Raw genomic sequence first — 27393 nt, 5'->3', positions numbered from 1 at the left:
TTGCTTGAAAAGAAAGGCTAGAAAGTCTAGGTCAACTAAAACTGGCACTATAAAAGGATCCATCTGATTCTGCTCAACCCAAAGGGAAAATCTTTTCCACTTACTTTTCTGTATCTTGCAATTGGAGGCTCTATGTGATTAAATCAAAATGTATCGGACTGGAAAAGACAGCCTGGGAGATTTAGCCATCACTGGCAGTGGAGAAACCATGCAGTTAACTTCAGAGCTTGAATGTTGGGATGTGGATGCCCTGACGAATGAGACAATAGAGCTAGGCTCAGATCTAACCTCATTGGGGGGGCAAATCAGATGAGACCAAAGAAAGGGGAGCCAGGTTTATTGAGGTCAAAAGGAAGCAATGAGGATCACTTTGTTTCACAACTTGAAAACTTTCTGTAGGAATGTGGGAATCAAGAGAAGAGGGGAAAGGTGTATAGTAGACCCGGAGGGCCAAGCATGAACCAGAGCTTCCCTGGGGGACTATCCCTGAGGAGGGATCAAGGCAAAATACTTGCTACATTTGTTTTTGAGGGGGGATGCAAAGAGGTCACAGCAAGGATAACCCCATTTCTGGAAGATTGCCTCTGCCATAGATTGGTTCAGAGACCACTCGTAAGGCATTACCAGCACTCTGCTGAGTCTGTTGGCTAGAATTTTTGCCTCCCCAGGAATGTGCATTGCCACCAGAAAGTGGTTGGAAGAAATCACCCACTGCCAATTCTTCATCGCTTTTCAACAAATGGGGTAAGGCCTGGTCCCTTCCCGTTTGCTGAGGTACCAAACCACTAACATGCTGTCTTGTCTGGATCACAATAGTCCCCTGAGGAAGAAAGTTGTCTAGTTCTTGCAACAACAGAAGAACCGCTCTCATCTCAAGGACACTGATATGCAACTTGGTCTCCTGGGGTGTCCACGTGCCTTGGACCGTCCAGCCCAGACAGTGCTCCCCCAACCAAACTGGAAGGCATCCATGGTCAGCATGGTGGATGGGGAGGGGAGAACAAATGGCTGTCCTAGAGTCACCTCTGGTGACTGGATCTACCAAAGGAGAGAGTTCCTGCACACACAAGATAGTTTAAGACTCAAGGGATTACTGAGAAGGGACCACTGTACTACTAGGGTCCTCTGCAGAATGCGCAATGAAAATGTACCATTGGGAGAAGGGTTATGGTTGCTGCCATAGAGCCCAAAGCCCACAGAATTCGGGGGTGTCAGAGCAGTTAAGATCTGGTTGGTATGTGACCTCAGATTTAGTATCCTGTCCGGTGTGAGATAAACTTGAGCTATCATTGTGTCTAGACATGCCCCTATAAAGTCTATGGTCTGAACCAGATCTAGGTGAGACTTTTGCCAATTTATAGTTATGCCCAGGATGGAAGCTAGATTGAGGAAGTAATCCCAGGCCTGAAGGAGAAGATGCCTGGTTGGTGTGGTTAGGAGACAGTCTTCCAGATACAGAAATATCTGATACCCTTGCAGTAGGAGATGAGCTGCAACTACGGCTAGACATTTGGTGAACACCATGGAGGCTGTGGTGAGATCAAATGGAAGTATCCAAAACTGGTAGTTACTGGTTCCTAGCCTGAAACATAGAAAGGACCTGGAGCGTCTGTACATCTTGATATGGTAGTACGCATCCTGGAGGCCTATAGAGCACATCCAATCGTTATCTTCAGAAGAGGTAAGATGGATTGAATCGTGACCATCCTGAACTTGGTGTGTTTCACTGACTTGATTAGGTATGTGAGATCCAATACTGGTCACTGATTCTCTGTCTTTTTGGGTACTAAAAAGAATCTGGAGTAAATGCCCAATCCAATCTGACTGGGGGGACCTCTTGGATGACTCTTTTTTTGTAATAACTTTCTTATTTCCTGGGCAGCGTTCTCCCGCTGACTGGACATTGAGGAGAAATTTTTGTTTTGGAATGTCAGAAAAAGTAATGGAGTATCCTCTGCATATGATCCTAAGTACCCATTTGTTGTGTGTGATGGCCTCCCAGGCTTTGGGGTGCAAGGAAAATCGTCCCCTGACTGCTTCCAGAGGAGAGCAGTCAAGCAACCCTTTTGGACTGATAGAAAGGCTTGTCTGGAGGAGGTTTCTGCAATCTTCGAGTTTGCGGGACCCCCTCGCCCGCGTGAGCGGTGTCTACCTTTCTGACTCGGGAGAGAAATGTCTCCCCAAGTGTCCTGGAAAAGACCCTGTGACTTCCAAAACCACATTTTCTTATTGCTACACTGGTTCCTAGAAAAGGTCCACTATGCAGTAGAAAAATGGATCCCGACAGCAGACAGGGTCTTACCATCTTTCTCACTCTGGGCCAAGGTGTCATGTACCATAGGCCCAAACAAGGTGAAGCCATCAAAGGGGACATTAATGTAGAACTGTTTGAAAGGCTACACAAAATCGCACAGCCTCATCCAGGCATGACACCTAATGGCAATGCCTGAACCGGACGCCCTTGAGGTACCCCCTCCACAGCGTGACAGATAAGCCCCATGGATGCATTAGCCAGGGAATGTAGGTTGGCCAACCTAGAGGAAACAGACTCCCGACCCTCGGAAGATATAGACTGGGACCAAGCTAGAAAATTTCTTAACCAAGGCCCTTTGTAGCCAGGTAAAGTGAGAAAGAGATAGTTCAATGCCTGAAGAGCAAAGTTAGATAAGACATAGACCCTCTTACCAAATCTGTCCAGAGCCTGGGAATCTCTATTTGGGAGGGGACAGAGGAGATTGCCTGAGTAAGCGTCTTCTTGGTAGATGCTACTACAACCAAGGCATCTACCGGGATTCCTTTGTCCAAAACTGTTTGTCAGCTGGGGTGCTTCAAATTTTATCAGCATGCTTCTGGATGAGTTCTACTGTATCCAGTTCCTTCAAAGCCCTTGACGACACCAGCCAGATCAGCTGGTCAGCTGGGGGGGACACCCAGGTGTAGATGGGCCGGCCCTGAAAGCCTACCACAGCACCAACTCCTCTGGGGAAAGGGGTCTGAGAAGACAATCCACCCTTCTGGCAAAGGAATTCAAGGATGTCTCAAAAGGAGACCTCATCAGGTGGACCCTTCACCTTCCTCGAAATTGGTATCTCTGATAAAGGATTCTGTAGGGGAATCCATGTGCCTCCTTTTACAGTGACTCTTCCGAGGGACCTCCTTGGGAAGGTGCTCTGGGGAGGTATCAGAAGAAGCTTGGGGTTCCACAGAGGGAACAGTGTGCAAGCTTTCTGGGACCAGCTGTCCATGTGGTTGCTCAAAGGTCTCAGGCACAGTTCCAGAGTGGGACAGGGGAAGTTCCATTGCAGTAAGTGCCGAGGGTCTGCAAGGAACAGATAGGACCCTCTCCACCACCTTGAATGCAGAAGGACTCCAAACTACATGAAACTGTTGGGGCCGAAACTACCGGAGCACACACTACTTGGTGGGAACAGGCCTCCAGCTCTGAAGGGGGGAGTCGGAGCCAGCTGTCAAAGGCAGAGGCCCAGAGGGGAAGAAATGTCTCTGAGACCTTTGGAGTCAAAGTCAACCCCTCGGAACCAACCTCAACACTGTGTCTCCGAGACACGCTCAGAACCGAAGCAGCCAGAGCTGTGCAAGTTGGGGAGAAGGTCAGAGGTGAAGAAGAAATCTCTGTCGGCTCTGACACCCCAGCAGCGAGACCTAATGGAATTGACAATTCTGAAACCTACAAGTGAATTGGAGGATAGGCTGGAATGGGGACAGCCTCATGGATCTAGAAGTGGACAGGGCAGACACAAGCCCCATCTGGATCTGTGCCTAGAAGAACTGCCTCATGAGCTTACCCACATCCACAGAGAACAGGCTTCAGGAAGACCTAGACAAAGCTGATGAGGGAAGTCAAGAAGATCTCCATGAGGAATGGGTCAGAGATCTTCCAGAAGGCACTGGCACAGAAAACCCTGGCACCAACACAGCTGGAGCTGATGCCAAGGGGACATCACTCAGCCCCATAGCCACAGATGAGGAACGGGATGGAGGGGAGGTGGAGGTGAGAGAGCTCAGAGCCGAGTGGGTTGGTTCTGAGGACTTTTGTTTCTTCCACAGAGGTTCTGAGGAGAACTGAATGGGAGATGGCCTCCTGGACTCCCAAAAATCTTTGGGCTTCTTACCCGGGAGTTGAGCCCCTGATGTTGAAGGAGCCCCCGAGGTGGCAGAAGGAAGAAGCAAGGCCTTTAAAATAGGCTTGATTCTCCTATCTGCCAGAGCCCAGGGGTGAAAAGCCCTGCATATGTCACAAGGGGCTTCCAAATGGAAAGGCCCTGAACAGTAGACGCTCTCCTCGTGGGCATCAAATAAAAGAATCTTCCACCCACACAAAGAATGCGTTTTGAAATCCAAAGGCTTCTGATCAGCCATAAGGAGAAGGAAGAAAAAGACACTAAAGAGGAAAGGAGAAGAAAGAAGGAAACATTTTTTTTTTTAACACTAAAGCCTAACAGATAGAAACCAAACAGCTAAAAAGGCAAAGAAGATAGAAAAGGGTACGAAGATACAAAAATTAGTACAACTCACTCAAAAACACTCACTATGAAGCTCAAAAAGAACTTGCAGCTAACATCAAGTCCGGCAAATGAGATCTGAGGTAATGTGGGGGGAGTGGGGCATTGTGGGTAGGTAGGAGGAGCTCAAGCTTGGAATTTTGAGCTGTGAGAAGGCAGCCAGTTGGTTCTGAGCACTGGAACTGAGCTCAGGTTAATGGAATGAGTTGGACAACATGAAATCAAAATAAAAAATATTTCTCTAAACTACAAAATCAGAAAAATACTGCTCATTTCAATGAATATGGCTGAAGAATTTGGCTATTTCAGCCCCAGTCCAGTTTCCTTTTTTAACTATATTTTTGCTTTGATCATCTTTCTAACTATCAAACACTCCCTCCTGGACACCATACTCAATCACTGTCCTTGGTGATAGCACTATTGCTCATTCATTCCTTTAGATTGAAACTTTAGCAAGCCAGGAAAGTGGTGTCATTCTCCTCAAGGAGGGCCTTTTTTGCTTGTTTTGAGTCGCTAACACCCACTGTGCAGGGCCAGACCTTGCTCAAGGTTGAACATGCAACAGGTATCGGTGAGGGCATGTCACTGACATTAGCAAGTTTCTAGTTTTCATCTGGGGACTCCAATATGGGACCATGCACTCAAAAAAGGCACCCACACGTTCTGTTGAAGATAAGTGAGTTTGCAAAGTCATGTCATTCCTCTCACACTGTGCATACTTCATAAGGTGCCTAAGTCACTAATTGAACTCAGGTCACCTGGATCATTGCCAGTGCTTCAGCACTCTATTATCACAGCTGGCTACACCAGGGAGGTTCGACCTATTGAGATGCATCTCATTCCATTTCAAGAAATTCTGTGGCTTATGGAAGCTGCCAATGAAGTAGGATGAATAATCCAACCAGTTACTTGAAAGACACAGATACAGGTCTTCTATAGGATGCTTCTTAAATGTTTTATACATTATATATATTAACTTTTAACTATTAGCAGTTAAACAGAATATGAAATTAGAGGGTATGCATATGGCAGGATGCAAACCAACAGGCAAGTGCTTATGTTAATGATGTGGCTATGTCTGGCAGAAATGAAGTCTGGAAGTCAGCACAAAAGCCTGAGGAGGAAATTAAAGCAGTAATCAGTTTTGCAAAGTGCAAAATATTTCAATGAATGAAAACAAACTGACGGACAATCTTTGTAGAAAGGTTATGGAAAAGATCAAAATCCTGAGTTTGCTCTGGGGTAAGGGAAAATGGCTGACTGGAAATGTGACTATGTATAAAACATCATCAAACCCCTTCTTTCCATTTTTTTCTACATGGGGTTAGGGTGTTGTTGCATCAGCTGTTACCATCTCTCTTGATTCACTGTCTCTCTCCTACCTTCTCTGACAGTCATGCCTGACTATCGCAGTTCTTCTCTCATGCAATCCATGAGTCTCTTTGCTGGGCATCATCATTTCTTCTTGCCTACTTCCTGTCTCTTCCAAATAATTTTCACCAACTCTTCTGATTTCCACATATATGATAAACAACCATAATCCGTTCTCTTTGATCTTCTCCATAAACAGACCTATGCTAACTTCTGCTCTGATGTTGTAATTTCTTCATCTATCCTACAGTGTGCTGTGCATCCTATTATTTAACTCAGGCACTTTATATCCATCACATCTAGCCTCTTTGATTGCTGTACCTAAACTGCCCAGGTTTCTGTGCCATCAGAAGTGCTGGTTACATGACTGTTTTGCAAACATTCATTTTCATCTTCGTTGGTATTCTTCTGTCATACATTATCCCTGACACTCTGTGCTGTTGGGCTGCAGCACCTCTGATTCCAGCTTTGACCTCCTCGTTTAGAGGTTCCTTTTCTTTAACCATCCCTCCCAGATAGATGAAGCTGTTAATCAGTTCTTCTATCTTCCCTTCTACCTCAGTTAATAGCCTCTTCTGATTCCTTCATTTGCTGCCACGACAGTTGTCTTATCTGCACTCCGTTTCATCCTGTGTACCTTCAGTTTTGCATTCTATTCCTGTCAGCTACCACTAATTCCTGTTCAGTCTGCTTACAATGCTCCATCATCTGCATATGGCAGCTTTGTTGCTCTATCTCATCCACAATGTGTGTTTGTATAGACTATAACCGGTATGAACAGTAGTGGGTTCAGATGCATACCCACTTACACAGAGAACCCATCTGAGTCCAAACACTGTAGTTGTCTCATTAGGTCCTTGAACATAGCCTGCACTCATTTTAACAATGTTTCTGGGACTTTGAAGCATTACAGTACTGCCCAAACCAGCTTTCCTGGGACCCTGCCATATGCTTTAGGAATGTCCAGTAGGGGCCTTTCCTCATATCCAGCTTCTTTTCCACCATTTGTATCACTGAAAACATTGGTTGGTTCTACTGTATCCTTATCTGAATCAGAAATGTTCATCTCCCATTATAGTTTCTAATACTCTGCTCATTGCTTTATCAATTACCCACTCTAGCACTTTCATGCAGTGTGACAGGAATATGATACCTCTGTACTGCCCACAGTTCTGAAGATCCTCTTTGTTCTTGTACACTGGCACTTCAGTGCTTCTTCTCCAGTTTCCTGGGATATACCTTTCTATCCATACTACCTGAGTACCATCAGGATCCATTAAATCATAAACATCCACATCATATCGCTGGGATTTCATCTGAGCCTGCTGCGTTTCCTTACTTCATTTTCCTTAGTGCTGTTCTTACTTCTTCTATGGTAGGTATCCCTCCTCTTTCACTGTAAGCCTTGTATGAGGGATTTTCTTCATTCAGAAGCTGCTAGAAGTAATCCTTCCATCTGTTTCTGATGTTCAGCAGACTGGTGAACAGACTGTTACAATGCCACTTATGAATAGCATCTGATTAACTATCTTTTTCTGTTTTTGCACTGCAACCTGAAAATTTTTTTTTGGTGCCATCTGCTTAGTCACTTTCTAGAGTGCTTCTGAAGTTTATGTTCTTTGGTACTACAACTGCTCTCTTGGCCTCTTTGTTAAACAACCAGTATTCCTGTTTAGCCTGGTACATCTTTTACAGTTCCCACTTTTTTCCTGCACCCCTTTTGATAACTTCCTGGACTTCTGCATTCCACCACCAGCTTTCATTATGTACCTTATTCCCATACTTGCACTGGCCACACAGTCTTCACACACACTGATTTGAGACACCAACATTCTTTTTTGAGTTCACCTATTTCCTCTTTTTCCTGAGGTGCTAGACTCCTGAGTATTTCCTTTAAATTTTCTGCTTCTGCTCTAGTCAACTTTCAGGTCTTCAGCCTATTCACTGTTGACTTTAGAGCCTTCTCTGACCACTGCTTGCAGGTGATTCTGGCCACCAGTTGTTTACATTGTGGGCAAACAGTTTCACTGAGGATGACTTTCCAACCTCTGAATCAGTAACAATTGAGAAAGGGAAATTAATTGATATTAGTAAATTAAAGAAAGCACATACATTTTAAAAATGAGTGGAGTGAAAGCCAGCTTCTCCAGTCAGAGGTTGTGGTTCTCTCCCTGAAAAGAGTGGACTGCTCTTTGTAAAAGACAGAGAAGTAGGTTCAGCAAGTAGAAAAGTTTTCGGTATTTTGTCTAGGAGTGAAGTTAGAAATGATAAAGAGATTGACTAATAAATCAGTGTAGTAGTTGTGGTACTGCAGACATTATGATGGACTCGAGGTAGCAACATCCTTGACCTGGTCATTACTAATATGGGCGACCATTGCTCTACACCAATAGTCAACTCCTCCCTGGCTAGATCCGACCACAAACTAATCACCTTGGAAATCCACATCCCTCCCAACCCCCCTCGCAATCCCTCCCAACCCCCTCTGAAAAGGTAACCACCATGAAAAAACTCTCCAAGGCTAACTGTGGGCTCATAAAAATAGAGGTGGCTAACTTCACAGCACCCATGCAAATGAAGAATAGCTGCACGACTGCCGAATCATACACCAATGCACTGTACAAACACGTACACAAATGCATGGATCTCGCCATACCCAATAGAACCAAGACGCTCTCCTCCAAAAAAAAGAAGCCAGTCTGGTGGTCCCCTGCCATAAACAAACTCTACAACAGAAGGAAGAAACTGATGTGGAACAAGGTGAAGTCCCAAGACTGGAAAAACTCCCATCAGCCTCAACAAAAAGTTGAGATCCCTCATCAAATCCTCTAAAGCTAGCCATGAAAACAGAATTGTAGCAGATAGTAAAAACAACCACAAGGCCTTCTATAGTTATGTAAAGAACCTTCACGGCAATACCCAGATTTGCTCTGAGCTACTGCACAATGGTACCTCCTATAATGAGCCAACATATATTGCCAATATACTGGGTGACAGATTCAGTGCCAACTTTACCCTCCCCCCCAAAAGGGCCAATCACAATACCAGTAGATTGCCAGGAACCCAGTATTACTGACAGGTTAAAACAGCACTGTCCAAGGGCAAGAATACAGCTTCTATGGACCTGACAATATCCCTGGCTGTGTTCTACATGAACTACAGAGTGAACTGGCACCTCACCTGTGTGCCCTGTTCAAGCACAGCCTCATCTCAGGCTTTGTCCCTACCGAATGGTGCACTGCTACAGTCATCCCTCTCCACAAAGGAGGAGCGACTTACAGACCCTGGGAACTATTGCCCCATTAACCTGACGAGTCTGATATGCAAAGCTATGGAATACATCATCATGGCCCTAATAAACAAGGATATAGGGAATCTCCAAACTCTGTATCCCACACAGTTTGGTTTTGTGAAGGGTAGATCAGGCCTGCTCAACTTGGTAGACTTCTTTGAGTCAGTCACCAGAGCTGTGAATGAAGGCAAGGTGGTTCATACAGCCTACCTTGGATCTGGCTAAGGCCTTTGATACTATTCCCCACTCAGGAATCATAGAAACACTCACTAAGCTAGGCATCAACCCCTATATCACTAGGTGGGTTGCAAAATGGCTCACAGATAGAACCCACAGTGTGAAAGTAGCTGACTTCAAGTCAAACTGCTGACTAGCCACAAGTGGAGACTCACAGGGTTCGGTCCTGGGTCCTCTCCTGTTTGGTATCTACTTCTCTGAAGTCCAGGCCAACACAAAGGGACTCTGGCTGACAAAGTTCGCAGACAATTGCAAGTTGGGAGCTATTATTAACTCCCCAAGTGATGCTGACATCCTACAGAATGGCCGAGACCAACGACTGGTGTCAGAACCATGGCCTTAAGCTCAATGCCAAAAAATGTGTCATCTCCTTTGGGAAAAACCCAGTTCCCATGAATTACCACATCGATGGTAGTCCACTGAACACAGAAGGCATTATAAGAGATCTGGGAACACAGGTTGACAGCAGCCTCTCTTTTGATCACCACATTGCCACTGTGGTCAGAAAGTCCTTCTATGTGGCACAACTCATTAATAAGGGTTTTGCATCTAGGAAGAAAGAGGCTATTGTCTCTCTCTCTACTCTTCCCTCATTAGGCCGATCATACAGTACAATGCCCCATTTGGCATGTATCTCACTAGACACCTGCAACAACTGGAGGGACTGCAAAAGTACCTCACAAAGAGGATCTTAGGCCTTAAACACTTGTCCTACATGGACAGACTCAAAAAAACTACAACTATTCTGTCTCTACACCCAGTTCTGAGTGTTTTAGTGGCTGCCTTAAGACAAAAGCTTAACAGAAATTTGTAGCAGAAGACACCTACTTGGAGGCAATCTCTGCTTCACTTACAAAGCCATGTCTGACCCAGCTCTGTTAGAAATACTACATCTAAAGAAATCCCAATTCCTCCGGCACCACATGCTCCAGAGACCTCAACCTAATTACCACAATCAACAGAATGTACCGGAGGGACAGATTCATAACCCAGAGACTGCCCATGCTATGGATTAGACTTCCCATACATGTCAAGCAGAGCACCTTGCTGACCCTCTTCAAGAGAAATCTCGATGAGTGGATGGGAAATAGAAACTTCACCCAAGAGACAACTCCAGTGGCTCTACTCGACAGAGGCACTGGGAACTAAGGTTGGGTGGCACGATGCCAGTGTAATCCTATAGCTAGGCTTGTAAAGGTCCCAGGGCCATTAGCCTACTACACACCTATGAACAGAATCGCAGGATTAAGGACAATTTCAGCCCCATTCTACCCTATGGTCATGAGCTTTAGGTACAGACTAAAAGGATCAGACTGTGAATACAAGCAGTAGACAGGGCCAGCTTTACACAGAGGTGAACTAGACAATCACCCAAGACACTATGCTTGCCATTCTTGCTAAGGTGCTCTTTTCCTGTTTATGTTTACAGCAACATTACCTTGCTCTAAAAAATAAATAACAGACTTCCAAGGAAGAAGAAAAAAAATGTGTCTGAGAACATTGGGTGATCCAGGTGGCAGTGTTCAGTTCCATTTGTAAAGTAAATCACATTTTTTTTAAATGCTGTGAGATCACGAAGTACAGACCTTGCAACATTCAAATGTAGGTGCAAAGGTGTGCCTCTAAAGGAAGTGTTTTTTGTTTTTTTTTTTATCCTAAGAATCTAAGTGGCTAATCTAACTACATTTCTCTTCAGGACTAAGAACATGCAGAAAGAGAGAGGGAGCAACAGGAATGTGCTGAACTAGAGAGAGTGAGAGGGGGAAAAAATACTTAAAATTAGCAGAGATTAATTATTTTACTTCTGTATTTATAAGCAGTCTGATATAGGCCATCTGACTCATCAGTCCAGCCATTGAAGAACAGCAGTTGACAAAAGGATGAGGTAAGTTTGATTTTTTTTTTGACTGGCAGTCAATGACATGCAGTGGAGGATATTTGCAAACGCATCTTCTTCATTGTTGATTTTTCTCTTCTGTATAGCCCACATAAAATATGTTTTTCTGATAGATTGTAGAAGTAAAGTCAACATGCTTTTTCTAGGGGGCAATACTTGTTTCTACATTTGGATCTTCTTCCAAATCTTTACATGAACGTTTTACCTGTAGCTTACTCTCCTCATATTTATGCAATGACAATACCAGGCACGTGACCTCCCAAGGTATAAAGTTAGTAGTCAGCAGTTAGAGTGGCAAAGACTTTTGTTATGTCCAACAGCCCATCAGCGGCAAGAACTAAAAGCAGACATGAGAACATAAAAAGTGCTATTAGTGAATAGTTTTAAGATATTTCAAAACCGTTGTTTATTTCGAGCTGTAAAATGGATTTTCTTAAAATACTATATCAGTTAGTATGTTTGCACAGCTATAGTTATTCTCAGTTGTCACATAAAAAAAAATAATTTGCTTGGTCAGTGTCTTCTGCTACAAATTTCTGTTAAGCTTTTGTCTCAAGGCAGCCACTAAAACACTCAGAACTGGGTGTTTCAATAAGATCACCAGAATCACTAAGACCTCAGCAGAGCAAAAAATTAATGGGGGAATAAACAAGATTTGAACATTTTTTTCCACCTGAATACATGGATATGTATTTGAATAATGCAAAGAACACTGAAGAATGTGGAGTACATCTTGCCTTACCTATTGTACAGCAGTTAAATGTGAAGTGGATGAAAAAACAGAAATGTAATACAACAGCCTATATTTAAAAAAAAAAATCTTACTGAACTTTCTGATTCCTTTCCTGCTTGATATATTTGGGCAGTTTATGTGGTTTGAATTTGCATAGCTGCAGTAGGTGACTTGCAGAATGTGCCAAGGAGCCTTTTTGACTAGGAAGCCAGTTTATCGAAGGCTGGCCTTGGCAGCAGAATCCCTGGATATTCATCAAAAAGAACTGTGGAGACTGTTGTTGGGGATAATAAAGTGTGGTCAGCCCCTTTTAGATTACTGTCAATGCGACCTTTCACTATGATAAGCTATTTGAGAATAGACAGAAGACATGAATGCACAGATGTATTTTAATATTTTTTACTTTATTATTATACATAGCAGTAGTATTTTAGGCACCAGTAAATAAGGAAGTAAGACTAAAATAATTACATTTCAATTTAATTTCTGGTTCACTATTAAAATGCTTAACAGAAGTAGTGTTTGAAAAGAAGGCCAGATTAGAAATGGTTGATGATGTGGAATTTGTTCAAGTTGTTTGTTTAAATAACTTACAAAAGAGAGGAGGGACAAAACAGAGGTATGAGAAATTCTAGCAAAGAGGATAAAAAGAAGCTTAAGGTAAGGAACATTTGCTACAGAGGAGAAAGAGACAATATAAAGAGACTAATGGAAAATGGGCAAAGTGAAGTAATTCTAAAAATACTGAATAATGACAGGAGTCTGGAAATGCACATTTCTTATGGCTGAGTATTTATGAAAAAGTAGAAGTCAGAGATAATTACAAACACAAGTTAGCATCAGAAACAACGTGCCTGAGGGACAAAAGTGTTTAATGCACTCAAACATAAAACAATTTTCTGTAGGACTGTCTTTAGAAAAGTAAGGTAGAGTTAACTAGGGACTGGGGTATTATTTACTTATTTTAGTTTCCTTACCAGGCTAGTAAACTGATCACAACAGAATATTCGCAAGTACAGCCCAGGATCACACCGGTGGGCAGGAAGTGAGTTAGTATTAGCTTACAAAAAGTGGTGTGAGAAAGATAAAAGAAAAAAAAAAAGAAAAATTAAGAAAGGTGTAATGGAATGTTAGATGTCTTTGTCTTCTTTGTATTACTGGTGATGCAAAATGATTACAGTGCAGTAACCACAGCAATGTTTTTACTTACAAAAAAATGAACCCCTTATTTTCTACAAATAATTTAGGTTCTTTTACTTTTACACTGACACTGAAAAGCTCAGCACCACAGCTAGTAGAAACAGCAGCAGTTTAATACCTGATTTTTAGGAAAGAACACATCAGGATTCTACTTACGATGTTCTTAGTTGTCAGTACTTCAGGTAAAAACTCCGTTCCTATCTCATATTATTGCCCTCACCTTCAAGTTCAGAGGTGGACGTGATACCAAGTGTGCTACATTGGAGTTCCTGTTAGTCGATTACTGACTTGTCAATTCAGCACTTCAAGTCTTGGTATACAATATACAGTCAAATGGTGGAAGTGCTATACGTAATGAAGCAAGCTATAAGACAGGTGGTGAATCCCCCCAACACAAACACACACACACACACACACACACACATACACACACACACACACACACACACACACACACACACACACACTCACTCACTCACACACACACACACACACACACACACACACACACACACACACACACACACACACACACATACGAGTGTAAAGGGGCTGTTCCCTCTCTCCACACACTAACAACAATTCTGACTAAACTGGTTTTCAACAAAAGAAAATCCGTATAATGAAACGAAATTAATTAGGATCCATTCAGCACCCTTTAAGATCAGGTGACACAATTATAAATTCTCTGTCTCAAACCCACAGATTCCAGGGTTCAGTTCTGCCCTACAGTCACTGTCTGTGTGGAGGTTTACATGTTCTCCTTTTGTCTGCATGGATTTTCTTCAGATCCATCAGTTTCCTTCCAAGTATCAGTAACATACTGGTTGACTGGCTACATTAAACTGATCTGTTCTTATGGCATGTGTTGTGGTTGAAAAGGGTCTGAGAAACATTGGGTCACTTACCTAGTTAATGAATTAAAAAAAACACTTAGAAAAATTAAATAAGATATACAAGGTTTACAGTTCTGATATCCTAGTACATTTCTTAGCACAATAAATTAATTCTATCAAATAAGCCAATGTCGTCATTATATAGAAAAAGAACAATCTTATATGTGTATGCCTTCACACACAATCACATGCATACAGGCACAAATCGTCTTCTCTCTTTATGTTACTGTTTCAGCTAATTAAGCAGTGGGAAATACTAGTCCAAATGTAAATCCCTCTTATTAAATCAAAGGCATTAAGTAGGGAAAACAAAATAAAATCATAATTAAATACTGCAACTCTACAATGTGAAGAATTAGATGCTTTGTAGAGGTCATATCACATATTTGAATAATCACAAGGTCATATTTTTTTTCATCCAAAACACTTGGCTAGATTAAAGTTACAACAGACACGATGAAATACTTAAAATGTATGTATTTTACATTTTTATATACTGCATTTACTACTAGCAAATCACAGTAGGCATCATGTTTAAATGCAATTTTATTTTTAAAGTAACTGTGACACTTTTTAGTGGGTAGTATAAGAAGGCAGACTGCTAGCAGCACCAATGCATACATCTTTAGTATTGTGAGAATTATGCATATTAACCCACTCCGTCTGTAAGACCTGCAAAGACACTGGCAGTTAACTCTGTAGAACTTGAAAAAATCTGCACATTTAATTTGGCTAAACTGGATTAAGACCCAATTTATTTGGGACCAAACTAAAGTCAAGTTCATTCCTAGTGTTGTCTCCAGGATATTCTTCATGGGTGGGGGACGAGAATAATGCTTTATTAACATACCTTTGCAGACTGCAGCAGTACCAAAAAGCTCGTTATTCAGTGCAAATTGTGCAACAATGCCTCTTTTTTCTTGAAGCATTCTGTATCAATATTTTAACAACTAAAATTTAGCAAGAGGAAAATATCTTCATGACTTATTAAAGAATTTGCTTGTTTGTTTAGTACTCTGTACGGTCTATTTGTCGCAGAAAAACATGGACACTAGCTGAAGGTGATGCAGAAATAAACAACAGAGGAAGCACAAAAAAGGCAATACAGTTGCACAACTTGTTCTCCATTGTGAACTCAGCACTCATGTTTGACATATGATCTTATAACACTTAACAAGCAAGTAGCATATATCTGTGATGTTGTGAAACACACTGAGCTTTCAGAGACTGCCAACGAGACCAGTGTTCTGCAGTCTCTTCTTAGCAACTGCGAGTTCAAATCAAGAAATGAATGAAAATAAGCAGGAAAAGACTAACGCAAAGGATGCTCTGACACTTGGCAGTTGTGGTACTAGTTGTGATATATGGTCTGATGAAGACAAAATGCAGCTCCTTTAGGAAGTCTCGCCTTACACTGGTGCTAGAATATTAAGGTTATTCTGTCTGCTGGGGCTCATTTTGGAATCCCAAAGAAAATGTGGGTCAGCATAGAGAATCTGAGACAGCAAGCTGGTAGGAGATATACAGATGCTTAAGAGGGAAATGCAAGATATCAGAGCAATAATTTGGCCACCAAATAAGTCTGTAATCCTGCCTGTGGAACACACTGATGAACGTAGTTAACCAACAGTCTGCATTCCCCCCACCCTTCAATACAACTGCTATATTTGTCCCTTGCAATCTTTAATTTTCCTGCTATATTTCCAACTAACACAGCCTCAGGAAGACTGCTGTATACATCTTCCCCTCAACATCCTAGCCAAGGATTAGACATTCTACCATCCACTATCACCACATAAATATTTCCCTTTTCACTTAAGGGAGACAATGTGTACTGCTTTACAGCATTCTGTAGAAGGTGAGGGATAAGAGAAGACAGATCTGTATGGTCTCTATGAAATAACCACTACAAAATGGAATGCCTGAGCCAAAAGAAGAAAGAAAAAATGGGACCAGATATCTGCTTGGACAGCTTATACTTCAGCAAGAAAACCTACTTACCTGACAACAGTGGGTTATATATGAAACTGAAGGAGGTAGATTACTCAACAAAGATGTTGTAACAAATGGCAGTGCAACCATTTTAGAAATAAAGTATTCACTGTACAGAATGTATTATTTAGACATTTAAAAATGAAAATGCAGAGCATGAATTCAGTTCTGAACCAGAAGATGATTCAGTAGTACTAGTGTGAAGTTCTTCTGAAGCTACGGCTGTCTGATGGTGTAGCCTTTCTGCAGACCTAGAAGTCCTCTCCGGTGTTGAGACCTCTGTGGGAGAACAGGCAGCAACATATGTTCGTTCCCGCAAAATAAATTCCATTCCATCAAAGAGAGATGCCCTGTGGCCAGACACTTCATAGTCACAGATGCAGAGTTTGTGCCTTTGGCGAGTCTGTTTATCCTCTGCAGACTCTGTTAAAAGTAAGTCACGCCCTTCAGCTTTACCTGTCAGTGGTAAAGTCGCATTTGGCACCCCCTCTTTAGTTTTGTCAGTTTGCTGATTGCTGTGAGCTTCTGTCATCACCTTCTCATCAGACGTGAAAGAAACAGGAAGTGTGAGTGCATTAATAGTTGTCTCCCTAGCTTTCTGGATTTTGAGAGGCTCAGATGCAGAAGTAACTATGGGTATCATATACTCTCGTGTGGTAGGATCACTACTCACTATGGCTCTGTTTGCTATTTGTGGCACAACTGGAGATTCACTTGGAACTACTTTAGCATGTGGTTCTTTTGATGACATATCCCTCCGTGTTAAAGCCAGAAGTTGCCTTAATAGCTGCAAACATACAAAATATACATAAAAATTAGAGGTTAAATACCAGAATGCCTATTTTACTTTTATTCATGGATTTCTTTATTGGCATTAGTTCCATCTTTTAAAATGAAACAAACCAGAGTTCCAAACTTCACAAGTATAAAACACACTATTTAATATGAAAACAGCAAAGCTTTCAAATCTCTTAGACTCTTCTCAGTGCATCAATAAGTTCCATCATTTTTCAGTTCTGTAAGAAGATGGCTCTGAAGTCTTAAAACACAAAGCAAACTCCAAGTAAAAAGAAGAGTTAATAAATATGCTGAAAACATGTAACAAGGTAGTGCTTATAAATTTTCAGCTGCAAAAACAGTGCCTCAGTTTGGCTTGGCCTTTGTCAGGAAGCATGACTAGGCAGAACTAAATGCAGTGAAGTGCATTAATGCCAGAAATATTACCATTTTGTTATCTATGCAGTGTGTTTAACAATTTATTTTTACTAAGGTATAGTCTGCATTTTAGGCTATGAGACTGGCAGTGCTGGTATACAGTGCTGAAAAGATATGTACTTACCATAACATCAGATCCTTATTTTCCATGCCCATTTACAGGCAGCAGTTGCTTGGTACCTTTAAGACTCCTAGGCAATAAAACTCCTTCCTTCTCTCCTCCAAATTAAAATTGTGCAGATGGCAAGCTGCATCATACCAAACACCAATAAGGCCAATGGCCAAATCTTGCAGGTCTTTTTGAAGAAGAAAACAATATGGATGGAGGAAGGTGTGTGGGTTTACTGAACTGAATGGACATGGATCATATAAGATCTAATGTTACGATAATGATCGAGTCAACCCACTTCAAACTCAGGACACAGTCCACCACTTAAACTTCTTGGGTGACATCAAGACAGAATGCTCTGGAGTACAGTAGCCTGAAGGTCTGCCCGGACCCTGACATTACATCCAGCTTATTGTGCACAACCACAATTTCTTACTACTTGCTCCTAAACTTAGGCAATGACTCCTTCCAAGTTTAAAAGACCATCTAATTAACCAAAACTTAGCCTCCAATTTAAAGCTTATCTCTTTAAACAAAGGGAATGCTTCACCTCTGGCCACATAAAGTAATCCCAACACTACACCATTTTCTCATCACCAGTTTTTGTCCTGATCATCTCATACAACCCTCCCTACTAAGCTTGTTCTGTCTCTCTACTGTCTGTTCAACAGTTTACTTTTAATGGTGTCCCATTAATTTATTGAGTATCCATTGTGCTTAAGAACTGTATATAATGTTTACAGTTTTTAATTAAACTTTTAGTGACTTGTTCTACCTGTTAATGCTATTTTACACTGTATATAGGTTTGACATGTGTACTGTGTGATGTATTTCTCTAAACTGCTTTCATTTGTTAACAATGAATTTTCTTGATTTTGACCTTGTATCTTCTTGGGACTAAGGCTGAAATTAGTTAATTGAGATTCTATCCCAGTGAACAAGCTTACATACATGCATAAACAGGGCAATGCAGTAAGGACACACCTTGAATACTGAGATAAGAATACTGGAAGGTTATGAACTGGCTGACATTGGTCTTCATAGCTATCTTGGGTATACGGTGTGGATCTGCACACAAAGAAACCCAGTTTACATGAAAAATAATATACTTCCCACAGGTATTGTGAGGCCTCTCCACAATGGTGGCTCCACCACTGACACTGGGAATTACACACCGATCAGTCTAATGAGTCTTATATGCAAAGCCAAGGAATGTATCATACCTGACCTAATTAACTATGATATCAATAATCTTACCAAGTGGGATAAGTTGATCCTTCCAATAGAACAAGTTGGTTTGGGATTACCCGATTACCAGTTAAGGCTCCTATACATACTACAAGCAAAAAGATATAATTCAAAGTGTAAAGGGATGATAAAGAAATGGGGGCAAGCTCAAGAAATAAGGAGAGACTGGAATTTTGGATGCAGATTCTTAAGGAGGATAACAATAATCATACAGAATATTCTATTCTGTTATACTATATTCATAAAGTAGCAGCCTTCTATGTAAGAAAAACTGATAGAAGGCTACGGGAAAGAATTTATGACCATATTTATGCAATCAACAGATGCAAACAAGATAATGCCTTGGCTAAACACTGTGGGGAGTATCCTAACCACTCATTTAAGTTTAAAATCACCAAACAAACATTGAACCAGGAAAATAAGGTTCAAACAATGACCAGGGGTAGCCCAAAATCCTTACTTTTAGAAAAAATAGAACGACTGTTGCAACTAAGACTTGATGCATGCAGGCCACCACGTTTAAATGAACTATACTCAATAACCTGCATATTAAAGTTAAAAAATGGTTAAGATAGCCGGTTAGAAGCAGGAATAAGTAAAGAATAAATATATATCCTTTTAATTTACATATTAGAGCATATATTAGTGCCATTTTGGTGTAGATCTTAATTATTATTATTATTATTATTAATTACATATTACATAAGAATTTATCAAACAATAGAGATTTTTTTATTTGGATTTTAAAAGAAAAGTAACTTACAGCAATGTGCAATAAGTTAAAGTAGTATAGCAGGGATTATTGTTATTTTGGATGTAACGCGTACATATAAAAATATACATTTTTTGAGTTGGATTTTAAAAATATGTATAAATTCAATTGGGTTAATATAAATAGATGTAAGACAGTGTTCACACAACTCTCATAATGTTTTACAACATTTTACAATGTTTTACAATGTTTTATAATGTTTTATAATGTTTGTAACATTTATTATATATATTCTTTACTTTTATGTAGAGTTGAGGGCTTATATAAGCCTATATAGGGTTAAATTTTAACGGAACATTGAACATGTGATTCAAGGAATTACATTTAAAGTAACGCGTGAATGGTGTACTAGTATCTGAAGAAGTCTGTTTATTTAACAGATGAAAAGTGCTTAATACTGCACCGTTATTTACTGCTTTATTTGCTGTGATCTATTGTGGCTGTGCTGTGTTGTCGTGTTTGCTGTTTATCCATTAAACATTTTACCATCGGTTTCACATTGGAGCCGTTCCTGTGGCTATTTCGTCAGTTTTGCAGTTTGTTTTTTGTTTTTCTTATAACCTATAAATGCTACTTTGTATGCTTTTTCTGATTAACCAGCCATTTATTTATCCATCCTAAGGTCCAGTCCCAGCGAGACCAGATAAAAGGGAGTCTACTGTATCTCTAAATCAGAGTTCCTGGATATTTGTCCATCTGGGGAAATTGGGATAAAATAGTTGCTGCACTTATTACTGGTTGGGGAGGCAAACAGGTCACAAATTGGCTTCTCTCAGCAACAGGTAAGGCCTTCGATACTGTTTTCCATAACCTTCTCTTGTGCAAGCTCTCCCATCTCAATCTTTCCTCCTCTTCCATCAACTGGTTTTCCAGTTACCTCTCAGATAGACAACAAGCCATCAAGTGGAAAAACTTTCCTTCACACTCTGACAGGTGTTTCACAAGGCTCTATACTGGATCCCTTACTATTTAACATCTTCATTAATGACTTTCATCAGTTTATCCCAAATTCAAAACTCGTTTAATAGGCTGATGACTCTATCATTATCTGCTCTGCCAAATCTCTCCCCAAACTCATGAAATTAACTCAAGATGCCTTCTCTTGCACTGAATCTTGGATGTTGAACAATCACCTAGCTCTCAATGCATCTAAATCCAAAATCATGATATTTACCCCATCTAAATACACCAAAATCGACAAGAACTCCTTCTCTATAGTCAGCCAAAACATGACTCCCATCGAAAGAGTCCCCCATACAAAGCTTCTAGGTGTCCTTATTGACAAAGTTTGATATCCATCTACAAACTAATATTAAGAAAACCCACCAAAAGCTAGGAATGCAATATCATCACAGTTGGTATCTTACTCCCTCAACCAAGAATATCCTCTTTACCACCTACCTCATTCCCTCACACTTGTATGGATTCCGTCTCCTTACTAATCTTCAATCCACCCTGAAGTCAAAACTGTCATCCTGCTACAATAAAATCATTAAGTTTGCTAACGGATCCAAATCCTCCTCTCACCACTGGGATGCACTCCACTCCTTGAAATGGCTGGAACTCCCCAGGTATCTCTCTTATATTCAACTCTCTACTGCCCATAAGCTCATTTTCAAACCCTCTAACTGCATCTCCCTCTCCTCCATCCTCAAAATGCATCTTTCTGACAGGCTGCTCAGGTCCAACAATCAGAAACTCCTTGAAGTGTACAAACCCATATGTACTCCAGGGGCAACTTCTATTATTATTCTCCCCAGCATGACTATGGAATTCACTTCCTCCACACATATGAACTACTCACAACCACTCCACCTTTAAGGCCTTGCTCCATTCCCATCTCTCTTCCCACTGGGAATGCTCCTGCTCTAACCCTACCTGACTCCTATTTCACCCCTACTTCCTTCACCCTTATTTTTCTAAACTCAACCCAAGACTTGATTCTACTCTTTTCACCTTCCTTTTATTCTTTCCTACTTTACCTATTCCCTATATGTCTTAAAAACTATAGGTACTTGTATGCCTTGTACTCTAAAATGTCTTGCTATTTTATATTTCCTAAGAATGCTTTGTTAGGGCACATTCCACAAATGTTTTGTACCATTTCCATGTCACTTGGATATTTTTATACTTCCTTAGAATGCTTTGTTAGAGGACATTCCCCTAATGTTTTGTTACTATTTTCTATGCCACTTTGTTTATGATATTTTTAAACTGTGTATTACTTGCAAATCTTGTTGATTTTTGTTATTGTAAAACCGTACATGGAGCTTTTCTCCCCGGGCCTCAATCGAAAATGGGCTCATTTCATCCCAATGGACTTTCCCGGTTAACAAACTGCAAATAAATAAAATAAGGAAATCATGTTCACCACCAACTGATCCAGACAGCACTTGTGTGGCATCAGTAAACACTGAATGATCTTGTCTGCTGGCAAATAGGCCTGACCGGGAAAATGCATTGCTATGAGAAAGTAGCAATATGACATGGCCCATTCTCCTATCCACAAGGTCAATGTCTCTTGACAGAGGGGTGACAGAATGAGTTCCATCCTGCTGTTTTATACACTACACCACTGCCATGTTGTCTGAACTGACGGCAAATACATTCTGAGGAGGGAGGTCCTGTAAGATTTGCAATGTAAAGAGGATCACCCTCAGTTCGAGGAGAGTGATGTACAATATGATCACTTGTGCTCATGTCATATCTTCCATAAACAATGCCCCCCCCCAACTTTAGCACAGAAGTGTCTGTGGTAACAGTCATTATGGGGGGTGGTGGGAAGAAATGGACAACCCAAGACAAAAATGTTGTGGTACAGACATCCTTGCAGATGCTGGTGATACAATTTGGATAGCTGTATTACTGTGGACATAGGATCCACTGGAGTCAGTGTTTGAATCCTGAGTGTCCACTGAAGACCTCCCATAGGACACTTTGTGAAGGGTACCAGGAACATTGTGGCTGCCATCAGGCACAGAACATTTAGACAAAATGTTGTTGATTTGGGTAATGCAAATCAAAGACAGGCACTGTACAGGTGCAACGTTGTGCTACTACTTCTTACTGACTGTACAGGCGATTGGTTAATTTGTCTGGTAGGAGACTGGCTAGACAGATTTTTCTATCCAGGTGGCACCCGATAAAGGTCTGAGATTGCAAATGTTTCAGCTGCAACTTCATGTTGCACAATGAAATTCACAAGAATCAGAACAGAAGGAATAAGCAAATCCTGGCTTGTGCTAAAAACTCCTTGTTTTCACTGCAGGAACAAATCCTCTAACAGTGAAAGATTTTGGTTTCCTTTAGCCTGACTTAAACTACTACAGCCTCTACTCATTTGGTAAAGATCCTTGGGGCTACAGAGATACCAAATGGGATGGCCCTACACTTGTAATGGTTTGTTTTTATGTGGAAGTATAGGGATCTCCTGGGTGCTTTAGCTATTTTTACATGTAGCTAGGCATCCTGGAGCTGTAAACACACACCAATGATCCTATCTGTATGCATAATTGATGGATTATACCATGCCCCTCCAGAATTTGGTTTTGCTCATGTTTAAGTTTACACCACTAAGATTCAATATCTGTCTAAGGTCCTTCAAAGTTGTTTGTTCCCGCTCTTCTGGCTGCCTCATTTCAGTGAGATATGAAAGCTAGAAGGGATATGGAGTTAAATTTGTGGGGAGAATCTAATGTAGGGGGTAGCCTTTGTATATTATCTCCCCAATCCACTTATCCTATGTGATGGCTTTCCACACTAGGAGATGCAGGTAGAGGCAATCCAGACTACCATTAGAGGGGGTCAGTTAGGCAAATCCTTAGGGAGTTTTCGGTTAACTTCAGAATGGGAGAACTACGAAAGCTCTTGTCCTGTAAACTTCCTCAGACCCTAGTGCGGATCCCATTTTGAAAGCCACTGTGTCTGCGTTGTTTTTTATCAGAAAATTGCTGATCAAATTTGGGCTGTTGGGACTTTCTGAACTACAAGTTCCTAGCACAACTCCAGCTACAAGACCTGTGACCTCTAAGGAGTGGGGAAATCTGTCCCAAAAGCAGTGAGCATCTTCTCTTTTCTTTTTTGCAGCTTTCATTTCACTTGAGGCACAAGCCAACATAAAGTGCATTAGTAAGGCATGCCCTGAAGATGTCCACAAATGAGCAATACCTGAGCCAGGTGCAACATTACCTGACCCTGCACAGCCTATGCCACTGCATTTGCAGCACTATGCAGAAGCTGCACTGACAGGGCACAAACGGCACTCAGAGTTGACACCTGAGAATCAGTCTGCATTGCAGTCTCCCAGTATGAAAATCTGTTTAACCTCTTCAAAGTTGTTTCTGTTATGTCATACTTAAATCTCACAATGTGCATCAGGTAGTTAATAGTCTTGACAATAAAGGTGACTGAGGCATAAACACACTTGCCAAATCGGTCCAAAGCCCAACACCATTTGATAGGGTGGTGGACCAGACTCTTCCTTTTAAGGGCAGCAACAGCTATCACAGTGAAGTTGGTTAAGGGCAACTTACACGAACACGGCCAATCCTTGGGAGGTCACAGTATTTTTTCTTGTTTCTTAGGAATAGATTTTATCACATCAGGATCAAATAAGCCCTCAGCAAGACCAACTAAATCATGCAGTCTGCAGGGGCAACCGCCCAAGAAGTTGTAGTGGCACAGAAAAAAGCCTAGTACAGGGATCTCTTCTTCAGGGGGAGATTGGTCCAGGAACCCTTACGACACATAGGCCTGAGAATTTCCTAAAACATGGGTCATTAGGAAGGGATGTGAGGGAGGCCCCCTCCTCCAAACCTATGTCCAGAGCGGGGGACTGTGTAGTGGAGTTCATATGCTTCCGCTTGCATCTCCTCTTCCTGAGGATACTTGCACAGATATCACCTGAGTGGTTGGAGAAGACTTGTCAATACTTTTCTCATCTTTCACTTTGTCTACTTTGGAGGAAACAGAATCAGCCAGCTTGCAAACTTTATCTGTTTCACTTAGACAAGTTAAAGCCAATACCCAGCTTATCACAAACTCACAGCCAAAAGAACAACCAAATTTGGTGAATACCAACTTATACAATTAGTATAATGAATAATCTGGTTAAAATGAGCAACAACCCAGTACAAATACAATGAAATGCCAGAAACCGCTCCAAGTGAAGACAACCACAAAACAGTGGTAGGAAGAAGACAGTAAATGCTAACTGCTGGCAAAATAATAGTCAAACAGTCATCTAAGTAATAAAAAAATTGATCAGACCCAATTTGAAGAATACAGGTGAAAAATCACCACAAACTCTAAATGAAACAATGATAGAGTTCAAAAAAGTCATGAGTCCGAGATTGTCAAAGTTTTTCAAGCTGCAAAGCAGCTCTGTCGAAATGAGGAGGAAAGGTGCAATATGGGAGCAACAAAATTAGCCTTGGAAAGACTCAGGTATTGAGCAACTGTTGCCTGCAGTTGCCAATCTCAGCATTGAAAAACTGTATCATTTAATATCATGACATACTGCAACCTTGGAATAGTTTCAACTATTTTTTACCGAGGTCCTTCAGGGGCAGTACACTGCAACTCTATGCTTAAACAATATACCCCTTTAACAATCTATCATATAATACAGCAATACCGAATATGATAAATTCAGAATGCCCCTCCTCCAGCTTTTATGGTAAATTTAACACATATTATATTCAAAATAATGTTATCCTACCTGTCCAAACTGTATTCCACTGAAATGGAGTGAAACTTGTCCATTACAAGCTTCATTATTTACCATGGAAATATTGCTGCTTTAGCTCTACTACTGATTGTTTTGCAAGGATCTCCTACTGTCGCTTTGGAAGTCTGCTAAGGTGATTGTCTTGGGCTGTGTTAAATGGCAATGAATTCAAACATGACAGCATTCTTCCTTTACAGTATACAGCTGTGGGCTGAGCATAACTATTCATTTATGTCTGTGCCACTAATGCTGCTAATATTAGAAGTACCTGTTTTTGTTTGCTTGCTATTCACAAACTTCTGACAGTGATTAACCTATTTCAGGAAAGGCCTAGGAAGAATGTCCCACAATGCCATTGTAGCATAAACATATAAAACATAATGCACTCAAAAAGTCAACATGTAAACATCAATAAGTAAAAAAATGACATACATTGTGAGATAATAGCAACCTCATCTATCAAATTCTAATATACTGGAATATCAAAAATCAATATGTAGAGAATAAGATATTAAAGAGCAATACAGTTAGCCAAGTAAATGACAAAAGTAAGAGATAAGCCTAACAAATATTCTGCAAACGTTAACTGAAATTTAGAATATTTAGACTAAAACAAGAAATATTAGTATCAGGAAAAAAACAGTAAAACAAACAAAATGAATATTGTTGATTTTAACAAAAACTAAAAAACACTAGGGGTGAAACCAAAGCAGAACAAAAGAATGTGAGCTGGAGACGAGATGAAAGGAAAGCATAACAAATTAAGTGACCTCAGTACAGTGATTACAAATCTAGGTGGAAAAATAACTGTGTAGGGCAATTCAAAAGATGAACGCGAGACAAATCTTTCTATGCAGACAGAGGAAGATTATTCCATGATTTATAGAGACTAGTACAAAAACCATGGAGTCACTGAAATGATTATGAGGTACTTGAGTAAGGAATATGCCAGATTAATGAAAATCATGAGTGGAATGCATCACTCATACAATGACTCAGACACAGGACACCTGTTTGGGAGGTATACAATGGAGTGGGCAACCCTCCTCAGCAACATAATTAGATATTAGGAAAATAAGAACAAATACATAGCTATCAGTAAGTGAAACTGATGCATCCTGCAACAAATGTGGCAATTCACTTACAGCTTTGTTTAACAGATGAATGCTGAGAGATTCAAGCAAGCAAAAACGTAAAGCATCAAAAGATTATGAAGCAAGAAAGTTCTAGCTGAAGTGACCTTGGTAAAATTAGTCAAACTTTTTACCTCTATGGAAAAGTCCAAGGGACTCATTTTATATATAAATCAAATCACAGATGCTTGTAAAAAATGATAAGAATGTTAAAAGGGGAGACAACATCTCTTTACTTGATGATGTAAACTTTGGGTAGATGGACTCATCCCAAGATTTTTATGACAAGAACAATAAAGTACAATTAGGTTAGAATATCTAACCCCCCCCCCCCCCCCCCCCCCCCTGCCCCATACCTCACCTATACATTTTATCAGTAGTACCCCCCTCCCCCCCCTCCCCCCCCCACTACCCCAATACTCCCTACTACTCCTCTATACCTCCTACTCCTCTTACTCTCTCTCCAAAGTCTTCTCCCCAGCCCTCCCACCCTCTTCTTCCTTTCCTCATCTCACACTCACATTAACCATTTATTAACCTCTCATAGCAATTTTCCTCTTCCCTCCCCTACTATTTAATAGATGAAGAAAACCAAACTCTGGAAATCCCCTTCCCAAGGGACACACTTCCAATATTCAAACCTCCCACACAACCTCTAATAGCCTCTAAAGCTGAACTAATGGCTCCTAAAAAAAAAAAAAATGATAAATCTTAAAATTTTATATATATCCCCCAGGGAAGAACACAGAAAAGAAGAAGAAAAAATTACTGGGTTACAAACAAACTAACCTCAAGAAACCATAGTACTTGGGATTTCTTGGGATGACTGGTCTCACTGTCTCACAAAATTAACACCCTTCCTAATCACCTATATTATCAAACACAACAACAACAAAAAACCCCCCCATAGATCTGAAGAAAAAGAAGAAATTTTAACGAACAACAATTTCTTGCTGAACTTAAAATCTGTCACTGGTCCATCCTCAAAACCCTACCCCTACAGGAGAGGCCTGGAAAACAAATGGACCCCCCAAAACCCCCTGGACGCAT

At 40.8% G+C, this 27393-nt stretch overlaps 1 protein-coding gene across 2 annotated transcripts in view; it reads right to left on the bottom strand.

Annotated features, from left to right (window-relative positions):
• Positions 1-14674: 14674 nt before the first annotated feature.
• Positions 14675-27393, bottom strand: part of TEPSIN (TEPSIN adaptor related protein complex 4 accessory protein) — a 599267-nt gene continuing 586548 nt past the window's right edge. For both annotated transcript variants that reach the window (XM_044085070.1, XM_044085071.1), the window contains one exon: positions 14675-16925. In XM_044085070.1, the coding sequence (XP_043941005.1) occupies positions 16266-16925 (660 nt within the window). In that variant the 3' untranslated portion in view covers positions 14675-16265. The remainder of the gene's footprint in view (positions 16926-27393) is intronic.

This window comes from Protopterus annectens, chromosome 10.part0 (genome assembly GCF_019279795.1).
Source record: "Protopterus annectens isolate FY-2018-M chromosome 10.part0, PAN1.0, whole genome shotgun sequence".
Lineage (NCBI taxonomy): Eukaryota > Metazoa > Chordata > Ceratodontiformes > Protopteridae > Protopterus > Protopterus annectens.
The sequence above is the reverse complement of the archived record's forward strand: the minus strand, read 5'-3'. Positions and strand labels throughout refer to the sequence as shown.